Source organism: Spinacia oleracea, chromosome 6, assembly GCF_020520425.1.
Source record: "Spinacia oleracea cultivar Varoflay chromosome 6, BTI_SOV_V1, whole genome shotgun sequence".
NCBI lineage: Eukaryota > Viridiplantae > Streptophyta > Magnoliopsida > Caryophyllales > Amaranthaceae > Spinacia > Spinacia oleracea.
In genome coordinates, this window is record NC_079492.1 from 150,844,619 (window position 1) to 150,857,612 (window position 12,994).

Here is a 12,994-nt window from a genome sequence, read left to right on the forward strand (position 1 = left end):
TTGACTAAACAAGAAATGAAAATACCCGTTTAATTTTTCATTAATTAGAAGAATTATTCTGTAATGATCATTTAATAAGCCTCAAGCTAGGTGAAGGAGTGTATGTGGTACAATTGTAATGATCATTATTGGTTGACTAAGCTAATTGGTACGAGTACTTAATTAATGTACTCCCTATGAATCTAAATATTTTTTCCCTTTTTTCTTTGGCACAAATGTCAGTGCACATTTTACATCATTAATATCTCTAGTTACGTGTTATTATAAAATTTTCATATTGTTAAAGTATTTGTTGAGACGAATCAAACAAGACCTCACATTGTAGTGTTAGTCACATTGAGTTTCAAGTACGTCTCTGAATAGATATTTGAAGAAAAGAAGGATAAGTTTTATATTCCATTACAATTTCTTTACATAGAATTATGATTTTATTTAAGAAATGGCAAAACGTACAAAGAAAAACACACACACACTGACACACAAAATATAAGTTTACAAATTACATACATATAATAGCATATAGAAATATACAAGTACTTTTGTATGAGCATCTCTCATCAACATATAAAGATCGAGTGTACTCATCATTCGTAATCTTTATTTGCAGCACATATTTCAGCACCATTAGAGTTAGGCTTGGGTTGGAGCTTCACCTTCAAAAATTTCAGAAGATCGAGATTAAAAAAATGGCAATATGTTAGGTTACTTAGAATAAAGCGAGCAAATCTAGACCAACGTAACAAAGGAGAATAAGTATGTACGGTGTACCTGCATTATTCCCTTCAGATGCAAATCTTACACCTTCATTGAGCGTCTTCATTAGCCCTATTTAATTATAACCACGAGATAATAACTTAATAAGTACTAGTACGTCTTATATGTACATAGCATTTTAAATTTGTTATTTTATCGACCTACATAATGTACTAGTATATTATGGATGATAGTCGTCAACAAAATAATACGTACTACCTCTGTTCCTAGATGAGTTTTCAATTTATTTTTTGAAGTGGAATTTAATTAATCACTTTATCGACTTTGATTTGTACATGTTTGATACGACAACATTTAATGATAGTTGGTAAATTAATTAATAAAAGTAAAATTAGAAATTACCTAGAGATGGCATCATTGGAGGAAGAGCTTGACTAGGGCTTGGAGTTTCACCTTCAATTTTGAATTTGAAATTGAAATAAAAGATAAATTAATACGAATTGATGTTTTTGATCCGTGACTAGCAAGTAGCAAATTTAAAGACAAATTCAAAATTAAATTATTTAGGTCCATAGAGTTGAGGGACGAAATATATACCGGCTAGAAGCGGCAACGATTGAGTTGTGGGAGTGCTTCCACCTTCAATAAAAAATTTGACAAAATAAATCAATTGACTTTGACAAAACTTGATATACATTTTGATAAATTCATGTTACACAAAAGTTACATTTTCTCTGGGAAATTATAGTGGTTTGCAGTAAAAACAAAGTAAAAGGGAGTACATGTTAGCAAAAGTTAAAATTTAAAAGGTGCTTGTTAGCCCCAAAAAAAAAAAAAAGTAATCCAGTGCATAAAGAAAAAGAGATGATAAAGGTTACAAGTTGCGATAACTTTTAGTTGTCGCAACCTTATGTGTCGCAGTTTAATTGACACATATAAGCGCCACGTAGGCTATGCATCATCAAAATATTTTTACTACAAATGCAATATTTTTACTATGAAAATATGTAAATAAGGTTGTCGATATAAAGAAGGAAACAAATTAGAATATTAAGATTTTCCTACCTATTTTTGTAACATGTATAATAGGTTATATAAGTTAAATATTTTAGTTTCCAATTTATTTCATGACACATAAACATGTCATGTCATCATTGTGACACGGCTTAAAGATCGCATGTTACGACCTTTATCATTTCCAAAGAAAAAGAACAAAAAGATGAATATGGCGTTAGAGTAATTACTTGTGCAGAAGTTGTTAAGAGAATTAGGAGAAGGGGCAATAATGTCACACACAGACAACAAGAGGGTAATATTAGGTCCGGCGGAGGGGTTTTCCTGTACAAAAGTGTTGATGCTGCAAAAACATTGTTTTTCGTTCACTGCTTTTTGTTGCATCAGAGGACAACATACAAATTCCGTCACATTAAACGTCGGGCTTGATGGGTTTAAATGTGGTTCTTCTTCACTCAGTTTATTATTATTTTGTATGCATTCGCCAATTTCTTCCCAGCATGGCGCTTCTGAGAATTGCACTATAACAACGACGACAACAACAACAAAAACAAAATCTTAGTTCTAAAATGATTTAGGTAGGTGGTTAACATGAACTGGTAAGAAATCGTCTGCATAACGTGAAGTAAAAGAAATAAAAGGTTATCGTAAAGAGAGTACGTAAGACACGTGACACGAAAAAGAGGAACACAAAAAATAGAATGTGTACGGGTAAAGAGAAAGCAAAATATGCTTGTGAAAATTGAAGTTCATTAATCAGGTATCTTTATTAGTTTCAGTAACTTATCTGCTTCTGTTATTGTATTTTTAATTAAATTCACTTAGCTAACTTATTAGAGCATCTCTAATGGTAAACTAATTTGACAATTAGCTTGTTATGGCACATAAGATTTCAAGCTATTTTATAAGCTAGCTAATTTATGCTCCAATGGCTAGCAAATAGCTTGTTATTTAAATTGGTACTACTTGTTCCACTTGTCAATTATTTATTTGGCAAATTTGGGAGCTACTTGTCAAGCAAATTAGCTTGTTTAAGCTAATTTGCTTGGCCAAGCTAATTTGTTATTTTCACTCTAATGGTCTAGCTATTAGCTTGAAACTTTTATAAATTTCAAGCTAGTCCCTAGCTACAACCATTGGAGATGCTCTTAGTTTCCTTTATATTACATTTCAGTTGGTGTAGCCAAATAGTCTTATTAGCATAAATAAGTACGAAAGTATTTCTATGATCATCCTGAGCTGCATGCAATGCATGCATACACACTTGATAAAAAAAAAAATCACCTGGTGGTAGCGAAGGTGGAGTTTCTACAGGGCTTGAAACATCACCTACGAATTAAGTAAAATTAAAATCAAGTAAATTTAATTATACTTTTTCCTTATGAAAAATAGTACAAAAACGAACACTATAAGAAATTGTACCATTAACGACGGGAAATTCCCCGTTAAAGTACAATAATCGATCGTTGATTAACGACGGGATTTCCTGTCGCAAACCCATCATAAAAGGGGCCGTCATTAATAGAAAATTCCATCGTTAACCAGCCGTAAAAGATATTTGCGACGGTTATTCCCGTTATTGTTTAGTTGTTATCCCCGTCACAAAAGGTTTTTGTGACGAGATTTTTGACCCGTCATTATTAGGTTGTCATTAAATATACAAAGTCTTGTAATGGACAAAAAAAACGATATCTTAAATATATTTACCAGGGCAAAAATTGAGGAAAGAAGTGGTGCTACAAACGGAAACAAGCCCTGAAACAGCACCAGCAATAGTTGCATTCTGAAGAAAAACAGGCTTAATACTACAGAAACACTCTCTTTCATTGGTTATTTCTTGCAACAAAAGTGGACAACACTGTTGCTCGAATTCAGCTTGTGACGCCGTACCTTCTAAACAAAGTTGGATCCTTTCCCAGCATTCTACTTGTGCTGAAGATGGAATTACTTGTATTGTAATTGTTAAGAACAATACAAATCCTACCATCATTAGCACCTTCATTTGTTTATCACTTCCCATTTTTAATTACTCTCTTTGGAATATTTATGGTGACTATATATTTTATCTCTTTGTATGGCTGTATTTTGTTGTGTTAATGTGTCTAATCCGATGTTTATATATAGCCTAGTTAGGGCCAAAAAGAAATAGTCACGAAATAACAAGTTGTAGTTTTTTACCCCCTTAAACATTGAGCAACTTGTAGAGTGTTGAAGGATTCTTTTTTCACTTGAGTACGAAATATATTTGGTAAACTTTGACACTTAACTATAGTCAGATTGATTTCTTCAACCCCTAAATGCTCGCAAGGAAGATCTCTGGTACTTATTGGTAAGCAAAAACACCGTACTGAATCAACACCTCTCCCATATATACATGTAATCTCACATATTAATTAGCCCATTTACATAGGTTGATCGATGATTGAGAGTAGGAGAAAAAGGTAATTAAAAGAATATATCCACTCTTAAGCTAGCACAAGATGGTGAAGTGCGCACAAACTTGTGATCTCCAATTCACAAGGTTGCATGAATAGACCTAGTTATTGAGCGGGTCTGATGAAGATCAATGCGGGTTAAAAGAGGGTCAAGACACTACAAAAAAATTGTACCATTAACGACGGAAAATCCCGTCATTAAAGGTCAATAATCGTTGATTAATGACGGGATTTCTTGTCGTGAACTCGTCATAAAATGGGGCCGTCGTTAATGGAAAATCTCGTCGTTAACCCGTCATAAAAGATATTTGCGACGGTTGTTCCCGTCTTTGTTTGGTTGTTAGCCCCGTCACAAAAGGTATTTACGACGGGATTTTTGACCCGTCGTAATTAGGTTGTCATTAAAGACACAAATTCTTGATATTCATACCGGTTCAACTAGACATTTTCAACCAAAAAAAAAATATACTGTACTATTCGAGAAGCATAGTATAAGAATTATACTCGTAAATTCATCCTGTTTTCTTATTCTAGTCAACCCATTGTCAGTGTCATTATATTCCCAAAGGTAGCTGATGGATTGTTTTAGTGACTGGTCCTGAAGAATTCCTCAATGCCATGTTTTTGGGCCCATTGACTAATGATGAAATTGAGCAAAAATTAAGCAAGTAATTGGGACATCTTCTAATTTACGAAAGTTTCTAAAACCTTACAACATTAAGGAATCTTGTTTTAGGACTTTATTCATATGCTATATCGTCTTTCCACTAATATTTGATTTATTAAATTTTGGTACGACTTCTTAATTAACTCATCTAAATTTAGAACTTTATCCCTTAAACATCTTTAAAACATCTCAAATAATGTAACATCTATTTTATTTTTTTATTTAACTCACACATTGAGTCTTAAGAAGAGTTTTAGTTTTTTCAAGACTCTTAAGACTTTGTTAATACTTACCCACTCCGATGCTACAAACTGATATGTCTGATCTTAAGATTAGGTGTAGCATATGTCATGGCAGCAAAATTCAAGTCATAAGACTTGGTGCTGTACAAGAAATTGTACCATTAACGACGGGAAATCCCGTCGCTAAAAACCAATAATCGATGATTAATGACGGGATTTCCTGTCGCGAACCCGTCATAAAAAGGGGCCGTCGTTAATGGAAAATACCGTCGTAAAAGACATTTGAGACGGTTGTTCCCATCATTGTTTGGTTATTAGGTTGTCATTAAAGATACAAATTCTCATGGTGTAGAATGTTACTCGTGATGTTCAAATTAGTTACATGATCATTAATTAATTAATGATGAGGCCGGGTTCAAAGAGCATGTTTATCGGATGAACGTTGAGCATTGTGTACCTGTGACCCTGTGTATATAATCCAAATTATTTTTTACTAATTGGTGAACGATGAATTGACTCCGATACGTTGAGTTATAAAGGGCTTATTTTTTTTTCTTTCTCCAATGTGGGACTCTTCGTGCATGGACTCATGGAGCACCTCAATTATAACATATATACCGTTGGCAATGCAAATAAATAAACGAAAGAGTGTAAATTATTTTTTTCTTTTACGCAAGCTGAGTACATTAAAATAAAAGGTACGTTTAAGTTACAAAGTTCGACTTCAAGCTAGGAGGCTTATCCTCCATATATTAATACATCCGCAACCTACTATACTCCAAGGGTTAGATTGTATTCCTTACGTACATCCATAGAGTTATACGTAGGACTATGTATACAACTATACATGCATGGTGTAGATGATGGTGAAAATAACATACTTATAAAAATATTCGCATTATTATAATTCGATCAGTTGGGAAAGTTAGTTCAATCATCTTCTAATGTGTACGTAAGTGTTGTTTTGACTTGAAAATTAAAGAATACGGTACGGCCATAGATCATTTTAGTAATAGTCTAGTAGTACAAGACATTTGTCAAGAGAACAAGTAAAATGCAGAGTGATCCAGTTATCGTGATCTTGTTGGTAGAACTTGCTTCAGCTGTAGATGAAAGAGTTTTAAATATTTAGTACTAGTTTTATATGCACGCGATGCATGCGAAATTATTAAAAAACTTAAAATTATTTTGTTACAATTAATAGAGATATTGGCCTGCATGCGTAACGTGGTTGTATGTGCTTCAATCACTACAAGAAATTGTACTATTAATGACGAGAAATTCCATCGCTAAAGGTTAATAATTGTTGATTAACGACGGGATTTTCCTTCGCGAACCCGTCATAAAAGGGGGCCGTCGTTAATAGAAAATCTCGTCACTAACCCGTCGTAAAAGATATTTGCGACGGTTGTTCCCGTCTTTTTTGAGTTGTTATCCCCGTCGCAAAAGTCCTTTTACGACGGGATTTTTACCGATCGCTATTAAGTTGTCATAAAAGATACAAGTTTTTGTAGTGAATTTAGAGTAGAAGAAAATAAATTACCTGTAGTCTTGCTCTCTTCTGTTGAAGGACTTGCAGCTTTAAGGCTTTCTAAAGACCCTTCACATTTTAAACCACACTATCAAAACCAAAACGCGTTACCTCTTTATCTACGTACAAATACAACCTATATTTTTAGTATATTAAGTAGCTTTTTTTAAAACAGCTTGTCTCATATCAGACCCCTGATACTAACTTAAACGTTAGACCATGTTAACTAGGTGGATGATGTGTCATGTGACCCGTTTGAAAGAAATTGTGATCAACATGTTATCACTGCAAGAATAAGTATTTTTAGTGACAATCTAATTACGACGGGTTAAAAATATTGTCGCAAAATCCTTTTGTAACGGGGCTAACAACCAAACAAAGATGGGAACAACCGTCGTAAATGTCTTTTACGACGGGTTAACGACGAGATCGATTTTACATTAACGACAACCCCCATTTATGACGGGTTCGCGACAGCAAATTCCGTCATTAATTAACGATTATTAGCCTTTAACGATGGGATTTCCCGTCGTTAATGGTACAATTTCTTGTAATGTATGTTATCAAATTAAATCAATGCACAATTAATTACCTTCAGTCCTCAATAATGGAGTTGGCGCAGGGCTTGGGGAAGGACCTTCAACTTAAATGAAAGAAAATTAGTTAGTAGCATTAGAAGTATTATTATAAACAAGAAACATTTTGTTGTGAGAAAAATATCTAAAGGTTAGAGCAAATACGAAGTACTCCCTTCGTCCACAAATAAAAGTACGTACGAAATAACCTTCATAGTTTGTGTAGGTTGAATAATTTATTTGTGGACGGAATTGAAGTAGTGGTTTGCATGCCATTAATTACCTACGCAAAGGTCGATAAGAGAAGCTGCGGAATCGGCAATGCTACAGATAGACAAGATGTCAGTAGTATTTTTTGCAAGCGTCGGATTTTTTTCAATAAAAGTATTGACGCTACAAAAACATTGCTTCTCAATTCTTGCTGCTTTTTGTATGAGGGGGCAGCATAAGAGTTCGGTTGCATTGAACATCGGACTTGATGGATCAAACTGTGGCTCCGATTCACTAACGTTGACGTTGTTTCCGATGCAATCATTGATCTCTATCCAACATGGTGCTTCTTCAAACTTCACTATTGAGTATTGAGAGTAATTAAATTAATAATAACCACATTACACTACAAGAAGTTGTATCTTTAACGACAACCTAATTACGACGGGTCAAAAATTCCGTCGCAAAAGCCTTTTGCGACGGGACTAACAACCAAACAATGACGGGAATAACCGTCGCAAATATCTTTTACGACGGGTTTACGAAGGATTTACGACGGGTTTACGAAGGATTTACGACGGAATTTCTATTAACGACGGCCCTCTTTTATGACGGGTTCGCGACAGGAAATCCTGTCGTTAATCAACGATTATTGGCCTTTCGCGACGGGATTTCCCGTTGTTAATAGTACAATTTTTTGTAGTGTTATTCTCCTAATATATAGTCATTACAATGATAAGAATTACTTAGTATATACTCCCTCCTTCCCAGATTGGTTGTTACACTTTTTTTTTTCGTTCGTCCCAGATTAGTTGTTTACAATCTAAATTAGGAATGACCCTACAATTATCATATTGTCTCTCTTTTCCCACTAAAACTTTTTTGGTCCCCACACCCTCTCTCATTCAATTAAAAAATACCACACTAACTCCTATCACATCTACTTTTTCAATAAAAAAAACACTTGATAACTAAACAACCACTTATCACCTAAAACTTTGTGCAAAGGTAAGTGTAACAACTAATATGGGACGGAGGGAGTACTAAACAATATGGTATAAATGTATAACTAATGAAGTAATGATATGACGAATACATATATCATACTACCTCCGTTTCAAACTGATCTTTATAGTTACTATTTGCACAAATACTAAAACAAATTAAGTAGGAAAAGTGACATGTGTAAAAAGATGGGTGAATATAATAAAATATGGATAAAGATAAATGATCTTCACGGTTATTATAACTTCCTAGCTAAATGAGCTAGTGACTCAAATAATTTTTAACATAATTTTGGAGAAAATTTAAAATAAAATTACTCTAAAAACATCTATGTTTGTAAAAGATTTTACTCCCGTTTAACATCTATGTTTGTAAAGGAATTGATAATGTTATGCATGTTGTCACATAATTCATCCGTTCTTATTTAATTGACAAATTTGTTTAGTTTCATTGCCACTTCACATTTTTATCATTAAAATCTTTAATTATGCATAAATAATTATCAAAAGTTGATATTTTAAAAATATTTTTCAATCATAATTAAGCAAGATCTCACATGACTATGCATGTTTAACTTTCTGAATAGAATATCAACTAAATACGTACATAGGAAGTATATATATACTCATATTGATGCCATTTTCGAGAAATAAAGGAAATAAAAGGGGAGGATATATGAATACCAGGGCATAATGTGTCAAAGGAAGAAGCGACGCTACAAAGTGTAAGCAAGTCAGATAACGTGTCGGCAATTGTAACATTTTGAAGAACAAGTGGTTTGACGCCACAAAAACACTCCCTTTCGTCGCTTATCTCTTGGGTGATCACCGGACAACACTGCTCTTGTATTTCTCCCGGCGTTAAGCTACTCGTGCAATTCTCAATCCTTTCCCAGCACTCCCCGGGGAAACCTTCTTGTGCCGATAATGTTGTCATAGATAAAAACACTATTATTCCGACGAACATAAGCGCCACCTCCATTTTTATGTCGCTTTTTCTCATCGCTTTTAATTTTTTGGTTCTATTTGATGTATGTTTGAGTATGTGGTGAGAAATTATCAACAAAAAGGCTAATTAATTTTAAGAAAAGTCTCTTAAGGTGTACCTTTTCTATGATATCATAAAAAATAAAAAATTGAGAGTTAATAATAAGTTATTAGATCGACTTCTTCTCTATCGAAGAGCTAGTCACGTTGATGTTCTTCAATTAATACAAGTTGGCCACTTGTAAAAGTCTATTGTATTCAAGTTGGCCAACCGATATACTACGAAGTATGCCTTTTGACAAAATAATTTATCACGTCATTAATCATTTAAAAGAATTTAGATAATATTTATAACTAATGTTGTAAAGAAAGTCATATTTTTCAAGTGTGAATGAGGCACAAGAACAATAAAAATAACAAATGAGGGCGGGAATTCGAACATGAGACCTATGGGCTATGGTACACAGGCCCCCAATCCCACTAGTCCAAAACATCATTGGTGTAAAGAAAGTCATATATATGCCAATGACTTTTGTTAACTAATAGAACTTAACCTCATATAGATAAAAATTGGTGGAGTAATCACCATATATATTGTATTTTATATCCATTATATTCTCTTTGAATGTTGGAAGATTGGTCTTAGCTCAACCTCATCAAAATACGTACTTGGCATCGGGCTGAAATGAAGTATGAATATAATCATTTGTCCCATAATATGGGTACCACTTATGTGTCACTTTTTCTTAGCCAATAACAAAGGGTGGTGCATAAGTGATACACAAATGTGAGACAGAAATTCAGACTCGCTAAATAGAAACGACAATATGTTATTGACTAATACAACTTAATAAAGTTCTATATTTGTCATGCAATTACAACCTCAATCTTCTAATTTTGTCAATTACAACCTTAAACTTATACATTAATTTTAAATTACAATTCGAAATCATTTTCAGGTAAAAATGACCGGAAGAAGATGTCATATTGTTTTAAAAAAAATTACATAATTTCTACAAAAATGAATGAGGTTATACAACTAAAGTTCAACGTCCCCAATATTTTTTTTTACTTCTTTGGAGGAAAAGGGACGAGGTTATACAATCAATTTTGTGTGTGTCTTTGTCTTTCCATTAAAGTTTTACATATATACATAATCATCACAAGAAACCAAAAACAAAGATCGACAAAAAAAATCATCACACTTTACAAATTTACATGGTGAAATCCAAGAATATTGTATACAATATGCATGTAGATCCATCATCCATCCACTAAAACAAGATATACGTCAACAGAACAAGTAGGCTAGAAAGTGATCCACCCATAGCAATCTTGTTAACAACACCGGGTTGAGATTCATTGGTCTCTGCAGAGATACAATTACAAAGTACTACCTCCGTTTCAAAAAGATCTTTACAGTTACTATTTGCACGGATTCCAATGTAATATTTAATTACTAGTATATCAAATTTCGTATGTGAAAAAATTATAAAAATTTGATATTCTGAAAATACATCCCGAGACCAATCTAACAAGATCTTACATGTAACGTTTTAATGTATATAATGGTGGGAATTTACGGTCAAAGTTTTTATACTTTGGACACATTTTCCAAAGTGTAAAGAACTTATACTACGTAGTTAATTATATAAGTCGATCAGAAATCGGTAATTTATACTACGTACTCTTTAATTGTTCCCTTTTGACCAAAAGGGTTTATACAATTATACTCCATTTTATATGGACAAGTAAAGTGGGACGGATGATATATATATAGAAGTATAGTAAAAGAAATTACCTATTTTATCTGTGTTAGTTGCAGTAAGTCTATCGGCTGAACCTTCACATTTGAATGCACAATTTTAAAATCAAAGCACATAGTGTGCATATATAGTTTTAAGAGAAAAATATCTACTTGAGTAACAAATTGGAAAGAGGGAAATAATACCAGGAGAAGGAGGCGGCTTCATCATTATAACCGGAGTATTGCTTGACGGTTCACCTTCAATTTAAATTTTAATTAAAAGATTAATAACCATGGAGTAATATTTGACGGAGTGTTATTTTATCTACTCCGTACCATGTAATGTTTTTTTTTTTTGAGTAAAATCTACGTAGTACCTTGTAATGTTATGTATTGTTGTCAATTTTGTAAGTTTTAATGAAAACACGATAACAAAATGGATAATAAAGTCGATGGTTGAAATTTCAAGATTAATTTTATACTCTATCAGTACTAACTAGAATAAAATTGAAAGATGATTACCTAAAGATTGCTTCATCGGACCTGGTGCGAGGCTGGGAGCTACAGTACCTTCATTTTTTAATTTAAAAGGAAAAAGAATTAAAAGATTGAATTATTCTCGTTAACATCATTTATAAATCATTTATAAACGGAGATAGTACGTATAATATATAATTAAGGGGAAGAAGTTACTCCGTAGTATGGAGTATAATTTGAGACACTTACTAGGGCAAATTGTGTCAAATGTTGCGCCAATGTTACAAATTGTGAGAAGCTGAGAGACGTGATTGGCTAGGGATGAATTTTGTGCAAGAATTTTCTTAGCACCGCAGAAGCACATAGTGTTAGTGTTTAGTTCTTTCACGATGACCGGACAACACTCTTTCAGGAAATCCGACGACTGTGTTGTGACGTCATTCCGGCAAGCTCCGATATTCTTCCAGCACTCTCCAGGGAGATCTTCTTGTGCTGATGAGAGAATAATTAGTATTGACGTCGTCAACATTATTATTCCTAATACCATGGCTGCCTTCATTTCTAGCTCTCTTCGAATTGTTTAATTATTTGATTAGCATTGGAATTAATTTTTGTTCATAATATATCTTCTAGATTTTATTGACTGATTCTATGTACGTGTTAGTGTTCTTCACGTAGTTTTGAAATACGACGTAGTACACAATTATAAGTTGTCTAACTATCCAGTCTAACCTGAGTTGAGTGAATAACGTACCGACGTGTGAGCTTAGTTGAGTGAACAATAACCCATGTATTAGCTTAATTGATTGAATGAATAATCAGTGTGAGTTGAGGATAGTTGGTGTCCCATATTATGATATTAGGCCAACTAATAAGCTTATTTTAGTTCCTTTAAAAAAAAGAGAGTTTATTTGAGTGAATAACCTACATGTAAGTTGGGGCTAATGTTAGTTATCCCTCCATATTGACAAGCGAGACATGAGGGAGATTGGCTAAGATATAATATTTGTGGGCTACTTCACTTATTGTTTCTGCTTAGAAATTCTAAGTACTGAATTGAGTGGGAAACTCGTCTGAGTGGACGACTGATGTCATATCCTTGGGAAAATCGTGACCTAGCTACAAAATCAATAAATTGTGCTACTTCCAGGGGTGTTCCCGATAAACCTTCTCTGACGCTCAAGTGAGTTGCGTGTTGTAAGTTAGAGAGAGAAAGTAGAGAGAGATCTAGAGTATGTGTGGGAATTGAATAATGGAATACCTCAAAACTGATATGACCATTGAATATTTAATTAGGACTATATGATTTTGTGATTGCGTTACGTTGTTGGTAAATATTTGCGATTTTAGGGGTGTGTAATCATTGGGCCTATAGAAGCTTGAGCTTGGCC

At 33.5% G+C, this 12,994-nt stretch overlaps 3 protein-coding genes across 6 annotated transcripts; all 3 read right to left on the minus strand.

The window, feature by feature from the left end:
• Positions 1 to 372: 372 nt before the first annotated feature.
• LOC110795257 (uncharacterized) lies at positions 373 to 3,814 on the minus strand. Of its 2 annotated transcripts, XM_022000263.2 has the most exons (7): positions 3,436 to 3,814; positions 3,013 to 3,057; positions 1,959 to 2,249; positions 1,312 to 1,353; positions 1,117 to 1,167; positions 769 to 825; positions 373 to 653 (listed from the first exon to the last, which is right to left on the minus strand). In XM_022000263.2, exons 1-7 carry the CDS (start codon positions 3,746 to 3,748, stop codon positions 631 to 633), a joined length of 822 nt encoding a protein of 273 aa, XP_021855955.1. In that variant the 5' UTR covers positions 3,749 to 3,814; the 3' UTR covers positions 373 to 630. The 2 variants fall into 2 exon arrangements, with proteins under 2 accessions (XP_021855955.1, XP_021855956.1); XM_022000264.2 differs by lacking the exon at positions 1,959 to 2,249.
• A 1,912-nt stretch (positions 3,815 to 5,726) lies between these two features.
• Positions 5,727 to 9,477, minus strand: LOC110795258 (uncharacterized). Of its 3 annotated transcripts, none has more exons than XM_056831603.1 (5): positions 9,077 to 9,477; positions 7,462 to 7,749; positions 7,196 to 7,246; positions 6,616 to 6,663; positions 5,727 to 6,175 (listed from the first exon to the last, which is right to left on the minus strand). In XM_056831603.1, exons 1-5 carry the CDS (start codon positions 9,393 to 9,395, stop codon positions 6,090 to 6,092), a joined length of 792 nt encoding a protein of 263 aa, XP_056687581.1. In that variant the 5' UTR covers positions 9,396 to 9,477; the 3' UTR covers positions 5,727 to 6,089. The 3 variants fall into 3 exon arrangements, with proteins under 3 accessions (XP_056687581.1, XP_021855957.2, XP_021855958.2); XM_022000265.2 differs by having other exon boundaries at positions 6,616 to 6,672; positions 9,077 to 9,476; XM_022000266.2 differs by lacking the exon at positions 6,616 to 6,663 and having other exon boundaries at positions 9,077 to 9,476.
• Positions 9,478 to 10,445: 968 nt separating this feature from the next.
• On the minus strand, positions 10,446 to 12,173 carry LOC110795190 (uncharacterized). The gene is made up of 5 exons (XM_022000175.2): positions 11,853 to 12,173; positions 11,649 to 11,696; positions 11,331 to 11,384; positions 11,181 to 11,222; positions 10,446 to 10,748 (listed from the first exon to the last, which is right to left on the minus strand). The coding sequence occupies exons 1-5, from the start codon at positions 12,160 to 12,162 to the stop codon at positions 10,654 to 10,656; spliced, it is 549 nt and encodes a 182-aa protein (XP_021855867.2). The 5' UTR covers positions 12,163 to 12,173; the 3' UTR covers positions 10,446 to 10,653.
• Positions 12,174 to 12,994: the final 821 nt, after the last annotated feature.

Excerpts from the sequence above, each read along its gene's own strand:
- LOC110795257 (XM_022000263.2), bottom strand. The coding sequence starts at position 3,748 with ATGGGAAGTGATAAACAAATGAAGGTGCTAATGATGGTAGGATTTGTA. Across the intron at positions 2,250-3,012 it reads TCCACCTTCGCTACCACCAG|TGCAATTCTCAGAAGCGCCA; the intron begins GTGATTTTTTTT and ends TCGTTGTTATAG. Across the intron at positions 654-768 it reads ATCTGAAGGGAATAATGCAG|GTGAAGCTCCAACCCAAGCC; the intron begins GTACACCGTACA and ends AAATTTTTGAAG.
- LOC110795258 (XM_022000265.2), bottom strand. The coding sequence starts at position 9,395 with ATGAGAAAAAGCGACATAAAAATGGAGGTGGCGCTTATGTTCGTCGGA. Across the intron at positions 7,247-7,461 it reads TCTTATCGACCTTTGCGTAG|TTGAAGGTCCTTCCCCAAGC; the intron begins GTAATTAATGGC and ends CTTTCATTTAAG. Across the intron at positions 6,673-7,195 it reads TCCATTATTGAGGACTGAAG|GGTCTTTAGAAAGCCTTAAA; the intron begins GTAATTAATTGT and ends TAAAATGTGAAG.
- LOC110795190 (XM_022000175.2), bottom strand. The coding sequence starts at position 12,162 with ATGAAGGCAGCCATGGTATTAGGAATAATAATGTTGACGACGTCAATA. Across the intron at positions 11,385-11,648 it reads TCCGATGAAGCAATCTTTAG|GTGAACCGTCAAGCAATACT; the intron begins GTAATCATCTTT and ends TTTAAATTGAAG. Across the intron at positions 11,223-11,330 it reads GAAGCCGCCTCCTTCTCCTG|GTTCAGCCGATAGACTTACT; the intron begins GTATTATTTCCC and ends TCAAATGTGAAG.